This window comes from Tribolium madens, unplaced genomic scaffold (genome assembly GCF_015345945.1).
Source record: "Tribolium madens isolate multiple individuals breed KSU strain unplaced genomic scaffold, Tmad_KSU_1.1 Scaffold_1;HRSCAF=32;Tcas5.2_LG8, whole genome shotgun sequence".
Taxonomy (NCBI): domain Eukaryota; kingdom Metazoa; phylum Arthropoda; class Insecta; order Coleoptera; family Tenebrionidae; genus Tribolium; species Tribolium madens.
Window position 1 is genome coordinate 2,556,762 of NW_025400984.1, and position 20,729 is coordinate 2,577,490.

The 20,729-nt window shown below is 34.4% G+C and overlaps 5 protein-coding genes across 7 annotated transcripts; 2 read left to right on the top strand and 3 right to left on the bottom strand.

The window, feature by feature from the left end:
- Positions 1-429: 429 nt before the first annotated feature.
- Positions 430-7,269, top strand: LOC123003781 (beta-1,4-galactosyltransferase galt-1-like). The gene is made up of 2 exons (XM_044396771.1): positions 430-763; positions 5,647-7,269. The coding sequence occupies exons 1-2, from the start codon at positions 430-432 to the stop codon at positions 6,687-6,689; spliced, it is 1,377 nt and encodes a 458-aa protein (XP_044252706.1). The 3' UTR covers positions 6,690-7,269.
- Positions 7,270-9,200: 1,931 nt separating this feature from the next.
- On the bottom strand, positions 9,201-11,158 carry LOC123004208 (early endosome antigen 1-like). The gene is made up of 5 exons (XM_044397349.1): positions 10,284-11,158; positions 10,057-10,236; positions 9,777-10,006; positions 9,514-9,697; positions 9,201-9,462 (listed from the first exon to the last, which is right to left on the bottom strand). The coding sequence occupies exons 1-5, from the start codon at positions 11,049-11,051 to the stop codon at positions 9,250-9,252; spliced, it is 1,575 nt and encodes a 524-aa protein (XP_044253284.1). The 5' UTR covers positions 11,052-11,158; the 3' UTR covers positions 9,201-9,249.
- An 18-nt stretch (positions 11,159-11,176) lies between these two features.
- Positions 11,177-13,284, bottom strand: LOC123004210 (hexosaminidase D-like). The gene is made up of 9 exons (XM_044397353.1): positions 13,131-13,284; positions 13,021-13,075; positions 12,806-12,971; positions 12,543-12,763; positions 12,314-12,497; positions 11,889-12,267; positions 11,674-11,841; positions 11,534-11,620; positions 11,177-11,485 (listed from the first exon to the last, which is right to left on the bottom strand). Exons 1-9 carry the CDS (start codon positions 13,157-13,159, stop codon positions 11,287-11,289), a joined length of 1,488 nt encoding a protein of 495 aa, XP_044253288.1. The 5' UTR covers positions 13,160-13,284; the 3' UTR covers positions 11,177-11,286.
- On the bottom strand, positions 13,241-15,451 carry LOC123004209 (ubiquitin carboxyl-terminal hydrolase nonstop). Of its 2 annotated transcripts, XM_044397352.1 has the most exons (6): positions 14,893-15,451; positions 14,342-14,848; positions 14,026-14,291; positions 13,721-13,973; positions 13,416-13,672; positions 13,241-13,363 (listed from the first exon to the last, which is right to left on the bottom strand). In XM_044397352.1, the coding sequence occupies exons 1-6, from the start codon at positions 15,013-15,015 to the stop codon at positions 13,321-13,323; spliced, it is 1,449 nt and encodes a 482-aa protein (XP_044253287.1). In that variant the 5' UTR covers positions 15,016-15,451; the 3' UTR covers positions 13,241-13,320. The 2 variants fall into 2 exon arrangements, with proteins under 2 accessions (XP_044253287.1, XP_044253285.1); XM_044397350.1 differs by having other exon boundaries at positions 13,416-13,973.
- Positions 15,452-15,740: 289 nt separating this feature from the next.
- On the top strand, positions 15,741-20,607 carry LOC123004202 (pyridoxal-dependent decarboxylase domain-containing protein 1). 2 transcript variants are annotated; one of them, XM_044397340.1, is made up of 8 exons: positions 15,748-15,958; positions 16,012-16,355; positions 16,407-16,648; positions 16,697-16,926; positions 16,976-17,047; positions 17,109-17,363; positions 17,412-17,483; positions 17,531-20,607. In XM_044397340.1, exons 1-8 carry the CDS (start codon positions 15,860-15,862, stop codon positions 18,587-18,589), a joined length of 2,373 nt encoding a protein of 790 aa, XP_044253275.1. In that variant the 5' UTR covers positions 15,748-15,859; the 3' UTR covers positions 18,590-20,607. The 2 variants fall into 2 exon arrangements, with proteins under 2 accessions (XP_044253274.1, XP_044253275.1); XM_044397339.1 differs by having other exon boundaries at positions 15,741-15,958; positions 16,407-16,926.
- The last annotated feature ends 122 nt before the right edge of the window (positions 20,608-20,729 follow it).

A 20,729-nucleotide genomic window follows, 5' to 3' on the forward strand; every position in this document is an offset into this window, starting at 1 on the left:
TTTATTCATTTGACAGATGCAGTTTGCGATTACTTGTAAGTGTAATACCGAACGGTAAAGGCCATTTAGTCCATATTGAGCCGTTAAGTGACTTCTTATTGACTGTTTTATTTCATCGTATTTAATTATTATTCAATAGACTTGCGGTGAATAAAAACAGGAACAAACGTTACTTTACTACATTTGCTTCTCTTTCCGCCATTCCAATTTTCGACCATAAAAATTTTTGCATAATCGATCGGAATTCCTAATTATCATCCCACGATGGGTGGGATCTAAACCATCTAAATGGTAATTCATGAGATTAACCGTTGAGCACGGCTCTATTTACACCTTCAAATATGACGTAATCTTGTCACCGTTTCTTTCCTGTGCAACCGCTATAGCACAGGATTTGATTCACTCAATCCGCAACTATCGAAGAGTGGTATGATAGTTACTAGGAGACGGTGGCTGTCTTTGGGTTTGAGTGTAGTCGCGGTGGTTTTTTGCTGTTTTGAGTTTCTCGGGAATGTTGAGGAGAATAGAGGGTTGAAAAGTGAGAAGAATAGAAAAATTGTAGCGTTTTCATTGAAGAAACAGATTGAGATTGAAAGTGAAGAAGTGGACTGTAGTGGTGGGGTTTTGATTGAGGAAAAGTCGGAAAATTTGGAAAATGAAAAGTGGACTCAATTAGATGGAACAAATATTTTTATTTATTCGATTTACTTAGATCGGAGATTGGAGCCGCATCACTATCTGAGGATAATGACAATGGTGAAAGGTAAGTTTTTAATTTTGTCACCCTATTTATAGTGTTTTTCATTTTTTTTTATTTATTTTTGTGTTTAATAATTATGATTTTTTGCTTAGTAGAATGAGGTTTTATTAAAAGTTGTTAATAGGTACATACTTGAATTTTCCTTAAAATCTTGAATATTACAAAATAATATCCTGCTTTATACACACAAATATTTTTTTGTGAAACTTTTGATATATCTACAATTGATATTAAAAAAATATCAAAAAAATTACACTAATTTCAAAAAACAAATAAATATTTTACTATCAAAAATTGCTAAATGATCATGAAATATAAATAATCATTTGTTTAGAAAATATTAGCTGGTAAAGAAACAAATATACAAAAAAAATGTATAAAACATTACTTTTTTGGTCTTGTTTTCTAGTACCTTTCAGTATAGTTTTACAAGATGAAGAGAGTGATTTCACTAAAAACATTGTATAAAATGAAAAAATATTTTGTAAAAATGTGAATTCCACGATTTTTGAAGAACTGTTATTTTTATTAAAATATCTTTTAGCTTCTACAGTTGTATTTGTTGATAATTATTGGTGATAAGTTTAAATCGAAGTATGGTAAATTCACCTTTAAAAAATTTACATTTTGTACTACAGTGTTTTCCAAATATTTTGAAAAAATCCAACCACATTTTCTACTGTCAAATTCAAAAGAGCGGTCGTCAATGTCAATTTAAAAATTAATAAATAATAAATAATTCACATTATGAAAATAAAATTAATTTGTCAACACAATACCAAACTTCATAAAGCCAAGTATTTTTTTTTTGTAAATTGAAGTAGGTTATTTACACAGGAATAATTAACTTGATACCAAAATGTGACAATGACGACCACTTTTTCTTAACACTTACAGGTGTCCGGAAAGTCGCGCACCTCCGTGACACTATATTATCGGACGGTGTCCTAAACAACAAGAAAAATGTTAAAAAATCTATCTATAAAAATCTTGTTTATGTAGTTGTGTTGTCGCAAAAAGCCACTTTTGGGCCACTGACATTTACGCAAATTAGCCAAAAAATAAGAAATAAAAGTTCCCTAAAAAATATATATAATGATCCTAAGTAAGATTTGAAAATCAAAATTGCTAACAAAAACTTTTAGATGAAGAACTTTCATTCTAATTCTCTTAAAGAATAACTCACATTTCACGTAAGTCTTCTTCTTTCGAATTTTTAAAACATAAAACAGCAGACTAAAACCTCCAAAATATATACAGGGTGCGCCAGAACTCGCGCCCCAGAGAAAAATGCCATATAAGGTAAGATACCAGGAACATGGAAAAAATGTTAAAAAAATTTTATCTATAAAAATTTCGAAGTTATGAGAGTTTAAATTTTGAACTTAGGCTTTATTTATTTCTGTTGGAAAAATAATTTTCCAAGTATTTTTGCTACAGGTTATTAGAAGAGGAAACAAAGAAGCTATATCCTAAAATGTAACTATGTTTAATGTTATTTGTGGCTTTTATTGGCAAAATTTTTGTACCTTTACTAAATAATTATTAAAAAACATAAAACATTTTTTTAGTACTCTGGGGGACTACCCAATTACTCCCTTTCAAGGAAGTGCGCAACTTACCGGACACCCCTGTATAAAAAAATAAAAACGAAAAAATCTAGTGACGTGTATTTTTCGGAAAATAAGCACTTCCAATGGCTTCACTGACTATTCTAAAATTTTAATTTTTATCATGAAACTTTATCACCCTGTATATTCGTAATGAAGCTTTATTTAAGACTGTCATTTATTAATTTGACAAATTTGTGTTGTTTTTTGTTGTAGAATATGTGGTTGTGATTTTTATTAAACACGACGCGTTTCAAATTTCAACCACAAAGTGGTCTTTCTCAGGTGAGAATTATAACCAAAACTGGAGGTCCAGAATAAAATAAAAAATACATCGTATACAGTGTGTCTCCGGATAGGTGAAACAGAAGGTGAAAGGGCTCTTGTAAAACACAAAAAATTCCCGATTTTTAACATAATTTTAGTTTTACAAAAATTAAATATGGCTTGAAAATTTTCAAAAAACTTAAGAAAAATTGTTTAGAATCAAATCTAGGCCTTTATACAAAATTTCAAAATCATCGGCTAACTGTGATTTTTCATATTTTTTTGTAAAAATTATTAAAAATTTATTACAATTTTTGACATTTTTTTGTAAATTTATAAAATTAAAATTAAAAATTTATAAAAATAAAATTCTTTGATTTGTGAAAGAACAATAATAAATGTCAAAATTACAGTAAACCAGATATTTTTCGAAAGTTCGGGGCAAACTGTTATTATTTTTGTAACCTAGCAACGGATATAATTTTTCATTCAAACCTTGAGGTGCCCTTCTGGGATTGGTGGAATTAAGAGTCTCGCAACTTACTTATGCAAGCAAAAGTTACTTCTTCGGCTGCACTTTTTGGCGACCTATTGCCGCCGGCACTTGACATTTTTCTCTGGGGCGCAAGTTCTGGCACACCCTGTATAAAAAAATGAAAAATCATACCTACATAAACTTTTTAATATCATTATTAATTTATAAAATTTTAACATTGGACTGCTAATAAATCTAAAATAATTATTCTCTCGTTCGTTAACGCACAATTAAGCGATATAAATTTGACCTATCACGGTTCTCTATTAAAAAATTCATCACGTCAATAGCAAATGGAAATAAAATTTTGTCGATCACGCAATTTGTTGACTTCAAAAACAATGTTCCCAGCACGAATAAAATTTATTCGGACGCAATCGAGCGACTAACCCGCCTCCTCTGGTGGGTAATTATTATTTTTCCGTGGGATTTTATCATTCGTGATTTCCGGGTGTCTTGCACAATTGGTAATTTTATTTGCAAAAAATTATTTTGTCTTTATGAACAAGAGGCCTTGTCTCGTAACTCGTGGTTACACCGATTCAATGGAATTTTAAAATTCTAAAACCCTATTTACATATTTGTGAAACCGTTATCGGGCTTAAATTTTTATGACATTAAATTCGAAAAATTTCGTTGAGAATTCTAAAAGATGGGAACTGTATTTAACGTTATCTTTATTTTTTGTTTCGTATTTTACATGCTTGAGTGAGTTTATAATTAAAAGTCCATTCTTGAAATTTCTATGAAGATGTAAAATTTTATTACAAGGATAAATTATGAGAGTGGAGGGCAATTCTAACGTAACGACAAAAATTACCATAATTGCAAGTGAAATAAGCAACAGCTTTATTTACACTTGTTTCATTTTCCGCAACAGTACCTACTTTCAACTCAATTTTCTTTAAGGTAACCATTAGGTTGAATTGTTTTCAGATAATTAAATTCAAAAGTGATTATTTGAAATTTTATGACTAAAGAAAATTGCAAATTTTAAATGTTACTCACTAATGACATGTATAGATATTTTATTTAACTAACAGTAAATAATACCAATTATTATCCGCAAGGAAACCGCAATAAATAAATGGATTTCTATGGAAAATGGAAATTTGAAAAATTCCAACTGTTTTTTTAAGAAAATCATTTATTACTTATATGAACAGGAAGCAATTATACTGTGGAGTTGTGACTAAAGTTACGGATTTTAAGAAATTAATTATTATTCTTTCTTTTATAAGTGTTTTTTTCTTCAACTTATAACATTTTTTTATTTTTAGAAAATAATTACTCTTAACTGTTTTCTGTAATTATTATTTATTCAGTCTTATGCCAACAATCATTATTTACGACATAAACGTTCAACCGACATGCCTTAACTAATTTTCGTAATAAATATTTTAAACATTTTAATTGAAATTTTTAAGTCATAAGACTTTATGCTTAAAATTTTATTCTCTCAAACTGTTTAAAGGTTTTTATTAAAATTATTCAAAATATTTTTTACACATATATTATTCATTAGTTTCTCAAATTTTTGAGATTCTTCAGAACTCTTTTTGTTTATCTATTTAGTAAAATAATTTTACATTAAAGTGAATTAATTAATTTGGGTTGCATTTACTACTCCATCAAAAATTATACCGGATGGCTATAATAATAATAATTGTGTTTTTTGTAGTCAAGTTGGCAACAAAGTTGAATATGAATATGGCAACCTTTGTACTTCTAGGTTTAACCGAACTTAATTTATAAAGATTGGCATTTGGAGAAAAGTATTTTTGACAAAAATATACTATTTATTTTGTTAATTTTTTTTACCAAAGTGGTCTGTGACTTTGAAATTAAGTTGACAACAAAATGTAAAGACAGAGACAAAATTTTAATATTTATGAAAATTTGCAAGTCTTGTATCTTATTCTGTCTGCATCATTCAATGTTGCCAATTCAATTTTAAAGTCACAAACCGCTTTCTATTGAACATTTGCTTATTGAAAATTAATAAAGTGGTAAAAGCAAAATATTCGTTAATTTTTTTATTATTATTTATTTTACCAGTAAACGTCACTAAGTGACCAGTTTTATTACGCAAATATGTCACAAGTAAATAAAGCTTTACCTTTCAGGTATGGAGTAAAAAATTCTGTTTTTTTTACTTTTACTTTGACATGATATTATTGACATTTACCAATGCTGTTTCTTTCTTGCTTCTTTCGCTGCTTCAGCAGTTTTGAAGAGATACATTGTAGATCATCAGCAGTCGACATATTAATCTACTAACTGCACTAGTCATCCACTAGTTAAATCAATAAACATTTTCGAAACTCTCAACCCAAATTCAGGTTTGTTCATCACTTTTACTGCTAATAACATAATGTACTACTAATCACATTATTTTCAAAATTCTCACCATTCAAAATTTTTTATTTGTAAATTAAATTTTGTTTTGTGAAATAACTATCATTATTTTTCAGGAACCCCCAGCAAGAATCTTTTTTGCCAAATTGCTACATCTGATCACCACTACCACGTGACCAAAGCAGTAGTAACAAAAATTTGGTCAGAATCATGGAATCAAAACGACACTCATTTGTACTTCAACCCCTACCTCGTATCTTGCCATTTACCCTTAAATAAAACCTCGGTTTATCTCTCCCTTAACAAAGACCCTTGTCGAATTTCACGTCAAAAATTTATAATAAAAACTCCCAATGTGGAGGAATTTCGAACCTCCTTCGCGGTATGTGTAAAACCTCTAAATTTTCCAAACGACATTTCCGAACATCTTCTTCAGTGGATTACTATAAACCGAATCCTGGGGGCTGGAAAAATCGAGTTTTACATTGAGACTCTCCAAAAGAAGACTCGCAAAATTCTTGAAACTCTCGGGAAGTACTCAAACGGTGGTTTAACTCTCCACGACCATAAACAGATCGTTCAAGAGCCAACTTTCGAGCACTCAACCCACATTTGGCAAAAACGACGTTACGAAATCATCGCCTACAACGACTGCCTTTACCGCAACATCCACACGTCACACTTTGTAATTCCTCTCGACATAGACGAAATAATTGTACCAAGACATGGAAGCACGTGGGCGGAAATTCTTAACAGGACTGAAGACACTTTTGCTTCGTTTACTGTTAGAAATGCCTATTATCTCCGCCATTTCAACGTGAAAAAATCAAAAGAGAAAATTTTTTTCTTCAAAAGGACAATCCGGAGTGAGTTTAGTGATGAGGGAGAGTCGGGTAAAAGCTTTGTTTCGACGAAGAATGCCTTGACAGTGTTCAATCATTACGCTTTAAGGAGTTTGAAACCGGGAATTGGATTGGTAAAGTTTTTAAATGAAAGTTTAGTGCAAATGAATCATTATAAAGATGACTGTGATATTGTGATATTGCCGGAGTGTGCCAAATATTTGTCTAGTCCTGTGAGGATTGTTGATAATGTTATTTTTAAATATAAGAGATTATTCTTTTCAGAGTATGAAAAGTTGTTAAGATTGATTTTGTAAAATTTTTAGTTATTTAAAGATTGGGAATTAGTTTTATTCAAATCGTATGTTATGTTGACATTTTTAACCTTGCCGATAGTTGGAAAGTGTCACATTACTGACCTTATAGAAGCTATTACCTACTTCCATTACCACCCTTGTTTTCTAGTCCCACTGTTGCCACATTTAAAAAAAATTAAAACAAACTCACAACGCATGTTTTATTGATTCATTTATCTAAACGATCCATACGGCGACATACGTTTTTCTAATGCAAATTCTTGTTCAATGAACAAACACATCATAAACTTTTGTTTATAATTTAATCAGCATCAGTGGGATCTCCTTGTCATACAATTTTGTAAAAAAAATAATTAATCAAGTGTAATTTTGCTGTCATAATCCTGAGACTCAAATAAATTTTGATATTTTTGTTAAATCACAATTTTCAAAATACCTACAAATACCTATCATTTTCTTACCTAATTTTTAGTTAAGTAAAATACAGGGTGTCCCAGGGACGTGAAAAAGTCCATTAGTGACCTTTAAGTGGTAAGATTAAAAAATATATATACAGGCTGTTCGGTCTAAGTCGCCCCGGCTGATAACACCTAAACTTACTTCTTTTTTTTTTCAAAAAGGAAATATTTAACTAATAATATTCATTCTTAGCTTTCTTAATAAATGTATCAAATTTTTTTAAGCACATCCGGTGTTGCCGGAAATGCTACCAAATTTAGTTTTTCAAATGGAACACCTATGTTTTTTTTCCTCCAAACAATAATAATTAACATGAAAAATACTGTAAACCACTATTTATTACATTTTGCGTAACACAATGCAATCAAAAAACATCTTAAATCTTAGAATTTTATAATGAAATTAGTCGCTTAGCCTGATTTTTAATTTTAAAGGAAAGGTGTGAAAAAAAAATGCTTGGATACAGTTTAATTGTTGGTTTGACAAATCTAATTTGTCAGTTGATGAGCGAGTTCTCTTATGGAAAGTCTTGGATTTTCTGCGATTAATATTCAGATTTCTATTTTCTTGTTCTTCACAAAGAACCACAGGTTTTTTATTTTTAAGAAGCGAACCTATTCATCTCAGTTGTTTTTCAATTCGACTAAATTTCCAACGATTTGGGTGAACTCTATTTGAGTATTTTTCTCTATACTGTCTTTCAGCTTCCGCTCTATTTTTATTGCACTTAAAAAACACTTCAAGCTAATCTACCAATTCGTCGTAATTAATATCATCCATTATTAAAGATCTCAATAAGATTTATTGACAAATTAGGCTTTTTTAACAGTTAAACGGTATCCAAGCATATTGCTTTTTGCATGAATACCTTGACAAGTAAAATCCGCCTACGTTGCAAAATTTGCAATAAAATTCAAAAATTTAAAATGTAATAAAAAGTGGTTTACCGTATTTTTCATACCATTTATTATTGTTTTGAGCAAAAAAACATAGGTGTTCCATTTGAACAATTAAATTTGGTAGCATTTCCGGCTACACCTGATGTGCCAAAAAAATTTGATGCATTTACTAAGGAAGCGATGAATGAATGGTATTATTTAAAAATTTAGTTTTTGAAAAAAAAAGTAAGTTTAGGTGTTATCGGCCGGGGCGACTTGGGCCGAACACCCTGTATAGAATATTGATAGATACTAATCTAGTCTATCGCCTAAAATTAGTTTTAATTATACAGCGTGTCTCAAAAATAAGTTATAATACAAACTTGTTTTTTTTAACAAAATACCATATGTTTCTTAGCGTTTTTAGATGTAGATTTTTATGACAATGTTTTTAAACCAAACTTTTATTGGTCGATTTTGCTTAGTTTTAAAAATAAGACGATTTTTTCTGACGAAAACATGTACTTTTAAAAAAATTATTACACAAAAACTAAGACATCTAGAAATATTTTTTTATTACCGCAAAAAAGAAGGTTAAGCTCTAAGGTTGTAACATTTTTTGTGTGTTGCATTTGCAAAGATAAAAAATGAAGACGTTTGTTAAAAGTTCAATAACTTTAAAAAAATAAGTGAAACACTACTTATTGTTTTTGCATTTAAAAGATTATTAAATTGTCTTGGCAATACTGAATTTAATTATTATTATTATGTATTATTGCTCAATAAAGATCAGCAGAAACCCACCACTCTGCATGTCTATTGGTTTAAGTTTTATACTGCTTTTCAATGCTACATTCCATTAAAAAAAATATGAGTGTATGAAAAATGGAAAGACACGTAGTCAGTCAAAAGTTACATTGTAACGTATTACTGGTTGCATTTAAAGTTCGTCAGGGTCGTAAAGTATTAAAAAAATGGAAACTACAACAAATAAAACATTCAAAAACAGCGTGACCGGCGATTTCATTTCATGCAAAATATCAATTAACAGCTTGAATGGTTTGTTAGAAATAATTTATTGTTCAATTGAATTTAGTTTTTCATCAAACGTGAGTTAACGTTGGTAATATTTATATTACTAAAATTAGGAAATATGTATCAACTTATTGGCAATAATAAAAAGTATTTTAAGGTCGTACATTTATTTCACATATACACTTAATTTATGCAGTCAGGACATTGTGCTTCTGTAAAAGCCCTTTCAGCTCCTCAATCACTCTTTCATCACGTTTTTTCGATTCCAAAGCATGCATTTGAACAGTTTCCACCATTTGCTTATACTTGCATTCAAGACTGTTAAGTGCGTTTCTCAATTCTTCCTGCTTTGCGGCTGATGTTCGGACGATCAAATCGGCTTTCTGTGCTTGAAGTTGCACCTAATAAACAATATTATGTAATACTGGCGCAAAATAAACCGAAATAATCACCTGGCTTGTTACTTCTTTCAAGTCCAGCTCCTCTTTCAATTTTTCAATTTTTTTCGTATAATCTTTTTCGTTCCGGTGGAGGATTCTGTCCAGTCTAGAGAGACACTTTTTCAAGTTTAGTATCTGATCAGAATTTCCTTGATTTACTGGTTGACTCTCCTTAATTTTTATTTCGCTCTGCAGTCTAAAAAACACAGTCGCTACCAACATTGCAAAACAAATTACCATAAAATGGGTGCTTTAATAGCCATTTTAGCACCTACTCGTGTATTTTTTGTTCCTTCTCTTGTAGCAAAGTCATGTTTGAATCGCTCAAATTCTTGATTTTCGCCTCGTACTCTTCCTTCAAACTGTTAATCTTCTCCTGCATTTCACTAATTTTGCTACTATAGGACTTTTCCAAGCTTGTAATTTCCTCATTGTGGTACTTTTTCAAATAGTCGACTTCTTTCTGCCTCAAGTGTGCAAACTTCTCTTTAAATTCATTCATTTCCTGCAAAAAACGGTCAAAATCTTTTTAATTTTTTCATAATTGACCCCCACTTTACTCTTGACTTTATCCAACTCCAAAAACTTCTTTTTCTGCGACTCTAGTAACACTTGTAGTTCCGCCTTTTGTTGCTCCACCTCTGATAATTTCGCCTGAAGCGTCTCGAGTGTTTTTTTTCTGTCTTGTGTCAAACAGTGAGTGTCTCTGAGTGCGTTTTTGACTTCAAGCAAATCCTAAAATCACACTAGAACCCAAAGTGAAACAGCCCCCTTGTTGGTACCTTCATTCTCATTTTGAGCGCTTCCAGTTCTTGAGCCGTAGGTTTGCGGTTTGAGTTTTCCTCAGCTAAGAATTTCTCAGGATTGAAACTGTCTTTGCTTTTTTCTTCTTCGTATTTCTTTGCGAATTCTTCCTTGGTTTTCAAGCCTTCCATTAGGTGTTGAGTCCCTAATGATTTATTCTCGTCGTCTTCTTGGTCTGTATCCCCACATCCCTGCGTCCCGGAAGGACTTTCATTCAAATCATACCACGAGCCACTTGTCTCCGACTTCTTTTCCTCACCTTGCCCCACAGACCCGAGCTTTTGAAACGGCCGAATTAGTTTAGTTTTGATGGGTTTGTTCCTTTTTTGGGGCCACGTGTTTGTTTTACTTTTATTCAAATTTTTGTTTGATTCTTGTAGAGAAGGCCGTGATGTGACAAAGGGCCATTGATTTTCGTCTTTTTGAAAAAAATGGTCGGAAATACGGGTCGCATCGTCTTCGGTTTGCAGACGGTGGAAGGTTTTTATTCGTGGGAGGAGTCCTCTGGGTGGGTTGTACGTGAAGGGCGGTTCTAAGACATTGTCCTGGATCTGATTGGCCAACTCGAGTAAGTACTTGTTGCGCTCCGCCTTTTCGGAAAAATGGGCGTTGCTTAACCGTTCCAGCCACACCCTGTAGCTTTCTAAATGGTAATGGTTGTCGATATGGTTAATATGGGGCTTAATAGCGATTAAAATTTGACGAAATTCGGCTTCTAACAATTCACTTTGTACGTCATCATTCATGTCGCTTGTTTTTCTTGTAAACTAACAAAAATATTAATTTAGGCATTCGCCTTGAAGACTTAACGAGACATCGAAAGGTGAATTCTGACACTTTTAATTTGAGTGACGTGTAATAACTTGATCGGTTTAAGAGACAAAAATATAAAAACTTTATTTCAAAGCATTTTGTGCTTACAACACACACAAAAGTAAAGCTTATTTTAAATATCACAAGAGTCAAGTAGGTACTGGAAAACTAGATATTCAATCTTCTTTGACCTCGGACACGACACCCCAAAGACAATTGAGTCTCGCAATCGCTTTTTATTTGTTTCAAATGCTTCTTGATTGGGTCTATTAGAGTTCCCATCACTTCTTCGGTTGTGTGTTGGTAAAAAATAGGCTCTAGGTGCGTTTTCAGGTACGATTCTAGTGACATAAGCTCGTTTAATAACCTACAAAAAAATATTTTTTTTTTCTGGTGACACTAAATCAGGACATACTCGGTTATAACCGGAAGGATTGTATCCACTTGCATTGGATTGGTGTAGTTGTTTGAGACTTGCCATTGGTTGAACCAAGAATGCATCCTGTAAATCAACCAATCAGGTAATCAAGATTGAACAACCAACACAATACTCACTGATCACTATCTATAACATTCCTGTATTTCCCCCGAAAGTTAACAAACCATTCAAGTCCCACAAAAACCGGCCAACCTGGGAAACTCAAAGTTGGTAATACTGGCGTCCTTATGGGACTCCCAAAATTCGTTGTGTTTTCATTATACCCCAACATTTTTCCCACAGAACTGAAACTAAAAATTTAGATTTGGAAACCCAATTTTAGAAAAAATACTTGTGCAACTCCTGGTTATAGCCCCCGTTGAGCCACGTCTTGAGACACAGACTTAAAGACGGCACTGCTGAGGGTAACAATTCGCATAAAGTTGCATAATGGTCATACCGCGACCAGCCGGTAAAAGCGATTCCTTTAAAATTCAAAATCTTGCCGGCATGTTGCCCCAATTCAGAGAGCCAAGCTTCATGATTACTCACGTGGAATTTATTAATTGGAAGGATTTGACAGCTGGAAGTGGCGCCTTTGAATGCAGACGCGGCCCAAATATTTGTGAATACGTTACTGTATTTCTCCCATAAAGTAGGGCCCAAATTGAAGGTTTCAGCCGAGTTGTAATGCCAAATCATTGGTTCGACCAAAGTCCCTAAATAATAGGCTATTTTTTGTGTAAATTTTTTGTATTAGAGTAATTGGGCATTCACCTTGTAAAATTTGGGTATCAATTGATCTCAGCATGTCGTCCCAAATAATTATTTTTAAATTTGGGTAATTCTCTTTGACGTATTGTGCAACTGCGGTCACGTAATCGAGATAAAGGCCCGGCTTGCCGTACTTACTGGTAGTTACTCTCTTAGAGCATGCCGAGCATAATCCCATATGCCACACCTTTAATCAACAATTTAATTATTGAATAAAATTATCACAAGTTACCTCATCGGCCCCTATGTGAATATACTGGATTGCTTTATGAAATGTGATTATTTGTTTCAATAAATTGCGCACTAAAACCATAGTCTCACTATTACAGGGGCACATTGAGCTAGGATAAGCCTCAACTTCCCTCAAATGTCTCCACTGTTCATGCTTTAAAACATATTCCATATGCCCGAAAACTTGCACCAAAGGTATTACACTCAATTCACAATCTGTGGCTAATTCCTAGGTTTAATAAAGTACAAAAAAGACAAACCTACCTATATCAAGTAACTGCCTCGCTTCCTCTATGGTATAAGGAGCCCCACTGACTTGAGCACTGTTCGATAAGCCCCCAATCGGCAACAATTCTCTGGTATACGGAAACGTATCTTCCCATTCTAGTAAAATACCAGTAGCCCCCAGATCTTTAATAAGAGGAAAAAACTGAAATTGACATTTAAAAGTGAGGTTACGTTGTTTACAATAAACTTACTTTTTCAAAGTAACATAGCTTCGGAGGGGCCCCTTTCAGGTCCAAGTGTACTAATCTGGAGAAAAGTGACTTAGATGGGTGATTTTGAAGGGCAATAAGGCAATATTTACCTTTGGGAACCTAGCGTCAAAGCATCCATTTTCTAACCTCACTTTCACTTGTCAAAACTTGTAAACAAATCAATTGATAGATAAGAGGACGTAATAACAATAATATAACGGTTAATTAAGGTAAATTTTATTACATTTAAGACTTGATAAATCGGATTGATGTCACAATAAAATGAAATCCCAATATGGTTTAGTCGTACTCTAGGACATGTTTGTGGTAAAACAGTAAATATCTGGAAGTAAAAAATGATTTGGGTTTAATTGCAATTGCATGTTGTATCTTACCCTTCTGAATCTAAAACTTCTTTGAGTGTTGCTCTTGTTATGACATGGTCGTCACATTTGTACCAATAATCTCGTAATTGTCTTACATAAGCGGTGTAGTGGCCTACGTTTATGGAATTACCTATGTGATTAATAACGGCAAAGAGCGAGTATCTGTTATCTGATGGAAAAGGTGAGTCTGTTTTGGCCCTGCTCATAAACGGGGTCATATCTAACATTTCAGGAAACGAAATCGTAGTTGAAATTTTCTTCTCCATCTGCGACGAAATGTGTGACTTTTGTTTTGATTTCGCGCGAATGGTTACCTCATTCATGTGCTGAAACCGTTTTAAATGAAAACTGATAACAATGGGGAGTGTATTCATAGTCAATTGTTTCGTAGATTCCTGCTTTGACTGGCAATTCGAACACATGATTTTCGAATTTTCGCCTAAATGTTCGGCCCTTGTGAACCTCTCTAAACAATCAACAAGAGAGGTGGGCGGCCTTCCGCCAACAGTAACCGGCCCCAAATCTAACGAAAAGTCCGAAATTGGATCAATTGTAGTAGAAACCCCACTACCAATGCAACAACATAAAAACCGCCTCTCTCAAAACCTCCCCTACTCACTTGCATTTCTGACAAACCACATCACTTTGTAACCCCCCGGTAAAAATCTGATCGATAATACACGGACATCGGGAGTTTTTCCCCACATTTACTGATTTCAAGTTCGGCATTGTCTCGAGGCAATGCTGGTGGAGGACGTCAAGGGTTGCGATAAAAAATTCATGAGCGTCTTGTTGCTCATACCCTGCTAAATGCCGTGCATGGGTCCAGATTAAATGCAACAGCTCGTGTAGGGCTAGAGGGACCCGAGTACCATTATAAAACTCCTAAAAATGAAAAAAAATCACTTTAGGGACCCCCAAAGTGTGATTTTAACCTGGAAAAGCTTCGACACTTCGCAGACGAGACACCGGCCGGGCACCCCCTTGCACTTGTGTCTCTCAGTCAGAAAATAATCCCGCAACAAGGGGGTATGCATCAGGGCTTGCACAATACAATTCATGAAACACGTCTGGCCTAAATTAAGCAGCCCCCGGAGCCCGATAGTCGAATCAGGAGTGATGCAAATCTTCTTCGTTTTGCTCTTCAAATAATCTCGTTCGTCTGACGTGGGGTTCCATGAGTCAATCTCAAACAGTCGCTTTTTGCAAGTTTTTGACTTCATTTTGTTGTCCATCGCAATTGCGTCGATTTCCGAGTCGTAGATGTAGTCGTGGCATTGATTGCAATGCATCTGGCCGTAGGTCAAGTCCACCGACATGGAATGTTTCTGGTTTTTTGCATGTTCGCGGATGTGTTTGTGACACCCGAAAAACACACATTCGAGACAGGCGTGGAGGAAAGGGCCCCTTTTTTTACACACGCGACATCGGCTGTTGCACAACTAAAAGTTTTGTTTAGTATTTATCAAATCTCTGACGGTTTTACCTTCGTTTTCAAGCTTTTTGAAGTCGAATTCACCACAAACACCGCATGAATCCACTTGAAAGTGTTCTTGTTTTTATTTGTTTTCTTGTAAGATTGCAAATGTTGACACCCCACTATACTCATTTTACTTCACAAAAGGCTGGAGCAACTTTTTTTGAGAAAAATGGGGCTTTTACGTAGAATTTATTGCCCATCAACGATTCTGATTAGACCACGTTGCCAAAGTGGCAGTGTCGATTAACGGGATTCAACTCAAATACACAATTATTACAAAATATTTACCGATTTGTAATGAATAAGAGAACTAAATGACTCTAGTTACTCAAAACTGATTTAAAGTTAGTGAAAATGTGTTAACAAAACTGTACACAAATCACAACTTGGCACAGTTGTTTGTACCTTTTAGAGATATTGGACACGAATCAATCATCACATGCGCAAAAGCTCTACTCTAAAAACAATTGTAAATTTTATGTAAAACAAAATTGTAAAAAACTAATTGATTTACTTCCTGCATACTCATGTAAGTTGATGAGTTTAAAGTAACAATTTAAAAAGTATTGTTACGTCTTTACCTGAAGTTTTAGAGCTTGTGCTCACTCGAGTTAAAAAGTGTAATTTATTGTTAATAATCGCCAACATGACAGCAACAAAGTGTTATTAGATATACGAATCGTAAAAAAATTACCAGAGTTAAGTTTAGTATTAACACTAAAACTTAAAAATAGTTGTAGTTTAATTCATGATTTAAGCTGGATTTAATTAGAAATCACTTTTAGGATAGATTATTTTTTTCTTAGGTTACCGCTTTTGTAATCAGCTGATAACGCACTGTTTTAAAAATAAAGCAATGGGACTAATCCCCGACATCCTGCAATAAAGCTTATCTTCCCGTCCTTATGCAAATAAACGAAGACGCCCGAAAGCGTACGTCTGAAAAATTTGACATATCACTTCACCTGCCACGATGGCTTCTCCACCGATAGATAAAAACACAGTAAAAAACGAAGTTTCAGTAAATGTAGACATAACAAAAGTAAATATGCAGCCCTCGACTAGCAAAAACGTAAGTTTTGCTCTTATTTTCCTGGTTTTTGGTATTTAAATTCGGTGTCTTAGAACCAGTTGGGCGAAATCGCAATCGAAGCTTCTGAAATTGTAAGTAGATTAGAGCAAGTTGTTGAAGGCACAAATCTTGCTGATGCGGCCTACAACCAACCGACGGTTTTTCTGGGAATGGAGCAGAAACGCACCGAGGAAATAATTCAGATAATTCAAGGGTTGATTAGTGTGGATGAGGATGGAGAACCATTGAGTTTTCACAATTTGGATAACGTGGCCAAGTTGGTGATGATTTCCCACAGTATAGCGGCGTTTTGTAGCGGCTTAGAGCGCCCCATTATGCAGAAGTTGAGCACGAGGTTTACCACAGATACGACACGGTGGATCAGCCAGATTTTCGGGTAAGACAACTTGTGAGCCCCCTAGACACAGTAATTAAACAAAACTTGAAGTTTTTTAGACTCGTCTTCGTTTTATCACGACGATCACCTCGAGGGGCTAGTCAGAGTCACCAGAATGATGCTACATTACAAATATCCGAGATATCTTGAAGACGGTGCTTTGGCCTTCAGCTCCTCACTTCCGACTATTTACAGTAGTGTTGCAAGCCCCCTTGTTGTAGTCCAACATTTGTGTCGCCAATTGGGACTACCGCTGGCCTGTGTAAGACCAGTTCCGGTCAATACTCACTTTGGTAAATTAGCAGTTCAGGTGTTTTGGGGTTATTTGGGGCCGTTTTTAGGTTCACAATACACAATGGACGTGTCATCGTTACAAAAAATGTTAGCAGACGATGTTAGTGCTGGTAGAACGCCGTTAATCGTAATCGCGGATGCTGGGACCCCCATCACGGGCCATGTTGACAACATTTCAAGGATAAAAGAATTGTGTCGACTACATGACGCTTGGTTGCACCTAAGGGGGCACAGTTTGGCCGCTTTGGCCCTACCAAACTACCAACGCAATGGCCATGTGAGTGGTCAAAAATTTTCCGCGATTTTGTGAAAATCAATTTTTATAGATAGTTCCAGTGGCTGATAGTTATACGTTGTCTCTGGGTAGTTGGCTTGGTATTGCTGGGTTACCAATGATCGTATCCTTTTTTTTATAAAAAACGAAACGGAAAATCGAATTTTTCTTTAATTTCTGATTAGACTTTGTACCGGCTTTGGGAATCGACTTCGAATCTTAACCGTAATAAACAAGTGGGGGCCACTCGAGAGAGCACTCTCCCGTTTTTAGCTGGGCTAAATAATGACCATCAAGGGCGTCGTATCCTCGCCTTGCCCTTGTGGGCCGCTTTACAGGGTTTAGGCCGAGATGGGGTTCATTCTAGGATAAGGGACGACTTTTTGGCCAGTGAGAGGCTTTGGGCGGCTTTGGACCGGTATCGACACGTCCGAGTTTTGGTATTTTTTACTGAATTAAGGGGAAAATGATTTTTGGATTGTTTTTAGAGTCAAAAACCGGGCGGTGAGAGTGGCAGTTACACGGTTTCTGAGCTCATGTCCAAGCCTGCCAACATAAGTGTAAGTGTTTTTATTTCATCAATGAAATACTGAATTTTTGTCTCTAGCTTTTGTTCGAATCGACGGCTTGCTGCGTAGTCTTCCAATTCACTCCCGAACTGAGCGAAGGTGAAGTCCTCACAAAAGTGCCTCCATATTACGACAAACTAAACTCTTGGTTGGGCCAAATCCTGCAATTGGACGCACCCCAAGTTCCCATAGACATTTGCGAACTTGAAAATGTCGGTGTTGTTTTACGTTTCTGTCCTTTTGAGAACGTCACTGGTCAACAACCCACTCTTGAAGAAATCCAAACTTTTGTTCAATGTCTTGAACAACAGTTGGTAATTCTGCGAGCGACGATTCAGCATAAGGAGACTTTCATCAAGTTAGTTTCTGAATCGCCGGTTTTGAAAATCGTTGACTTACCCGATTGGGCGGGGTTAGGGGGTGTTAGATACGCCCCCGAGGGTTGGGAACAATTATTAACCGATCAAGCGAAAGAAGAGTTGAATAATTTGAATATGGCGCTTGTTGATTCGTTGAGATCGACAGATTCGGCGTTTTCATTGGGCGAGGGGGCGGATGGGTTGATGTGTGTCAGGTTTGGGATGTTGACGCCCCAATCGGACGTTGAGGAGCTTCTTAATCTAGTGATAAGAGTCGGACAATCAGTTGAGGAGAATTCTAGAGTTTTGGATTCGATGGGCGAAATTGTCAAGAAAGGCATTGAGACGGCGACTCTTGACCTCCAAAAGGAAAACGAAGAGCGTTTATGGCAGGAGGGAATCCTCCGACAGGTCCCAGTGGTAGGCACTTTCGTTAATTGGTGGTCTCCCAAAACGAAAGAATCGGGGGTAAGGGGGAGGAGTTTGAATTTGACGCAGGGCGTGGTCGAGTCCACTGAAAACATCTACAAGTACCACATGCAAATCAGTGGGTCCACTCCCGGTGCGAAAAATCCCCCTACTCCACAAGTCCAAACCCCAATTGGGGGGAGTCATTCCAGGTCGAGTAGTCATGCGTCAAGTCAAGGGGCGAAAATAGAAAATGAAAGAGAGGTTCCTAAAGATAGTAGTAAGAGGAAAAGTTTGCCACAGACTGAAAATAAAGTATTAACGCCTTAAATTGTCGTTTCGAGCTTCATTGTTGATTTAGAGTTAGCTGTTGCGATTCTTTTGTGCACCGGTGGTGTTTTGTTTTTGTTATTAAATAACTAAATTTTTTACAGTATTATATTTTTATCTTCTGTACATAACGAATTATTTAGATTCAAAAATAATTATACAGGGTATTTCGTCTACACAAGACATTTGGAGTTTTGTGAATTCTAATAATGATATTTATCTGAAAATTTGTATATAGCCTGCTCTGAGAAAATATTTACCGGTTATACTGGAATCGGGTGTCAACTACTTTATTTTAAATGGAAAACTATGTTCTAAAAGAGTTTTTGTAGACTTTCTAAATACCCAAGCTTAGTGGTTTTCAAAATCTTTATTTATTTATTGGATTTATGGCTTCGCCTTTAAAAATCGATAACTTTGCCATTTGTAAATATTATGAAATCGTATCCGAGCAATTAAAAGAAGAAAGTTAGATTCTCCTTTTGGTGTGTTCATAAAAAATAGTTAACAAATCTTTAAAGTTTAAGGTTACATTTGGGAAACTTCAAATACCCATAACTCAATTTTCCCTAATTTTTTCTTCAAAATACATATAGTATATTATTATATGAGTGATTATGACACCCATTATTTTCGAAAATGGGGGAAACTTCACGAGTCGTAGGCGAGTGGCAGTCATCTGAGTGAATAATCGTCATAATCGCGAATTTAATGCTATGCTTTTCTATACCTAAGTACTGGGTGACTATTAATGTTTCTGAAAGAAAAACCTATTGGTAACCCTGAATTATTGGTAATCCTTCAAATTTGTTATATCAGAATGTTTCAGGTGACAGCTAAATCAGCAGTTCCTCGTCGCAAATGATTCACAATTGCCTATAAAAGTTTGACGTTTGAGTTTGAAAGTCAAGGTTGCCAAACTAAAATTTGATACCAACTTGAGGTAACAAATCACAATCATTTACAGTCACCCGGTACTAAAAAAATAGACTCAATTTTGATACTTGTCTGTCACGCGAGTTGATTTTCAGCCGCAGAAGAGTTAAATCATAATTTACTACAGTGAAATTTATATAAGATACGATTTTTCACAAAAAAATTGCTAATAATATGACAATTATTAATTAAATAGGTGTAAAAAAAATAATTAAATTTATGTTTAAATAATTTTGATTCTCAACATATGCGAAAACAACTATGGCTAATGAATTTCCCGAAATATCACCGAAAATTTACCATAATTTGAAAATTATTAAACGAAGGTTTATAGGAAATTTATTATAGATCGATGCAAAAAAAAATTCTATTTAATGAGAAAAAATTATGACAATTACAGGAAAATTATAAGGAAAAGAGTTTCTAAAACCTAACTTTAAAGTATGGGGCTTTTTTACTTTTTTTATGAGTACACCAAAGGAAACACATAACATTTTTCTTTCAAATGCTGAAATATGATTTCATAATAGCTAAAAATGGCAGTGTTACCGATTTTTAAAAAGGGAAGGTGCAAAGCCAAAAAATTGAAAAAAAAAAGTCTAAACATTTCGAAAACGGCTATACTTCGGTATATAAAAATTCTCTTAGAATAGCTTGAGTAATCCAAAAACATGGCTTGCATCTAAAATAGTTTCTGGAAGTGCCTAAATTTTGGAAATATTTTCATTCAGGAGCAATTGATTTTTTATTGATCTTAGATGTACATCAATTTTCACATGAATATCATTGTTAGAACTCACAAAACTTCAGTTTAGACGGAATATCCTGTAAGTATATCTTTGTTTCAAATAATTTGTAGTAATTTAAGATAGTTTAAAAATTTATTTGACTTTTTATTATTTGGAATTGTATTTCTACAGTTTATCTTAATCTAGGTAAAAATAATTAGCCTTTTATTCCGCAATACTGTTTTTATTACTACAATAGATAGCCTTGTTACTTGCACATTGTTTGATTCAGATAATATTGTACCAAAGATGCTTGACAAGCGTTCATTTTTAATAAAACAAATTTTGTCGCAATGATTGTTTTTTTGTTGTTAACAAAGAATGGAACACGACCTCGTCCCAATCGAGGAATTTTTTAAGTGTTTTGCACAATAAAAATACTTGAGGTAAGTATTGCATGATACCAGGCAAGGCGA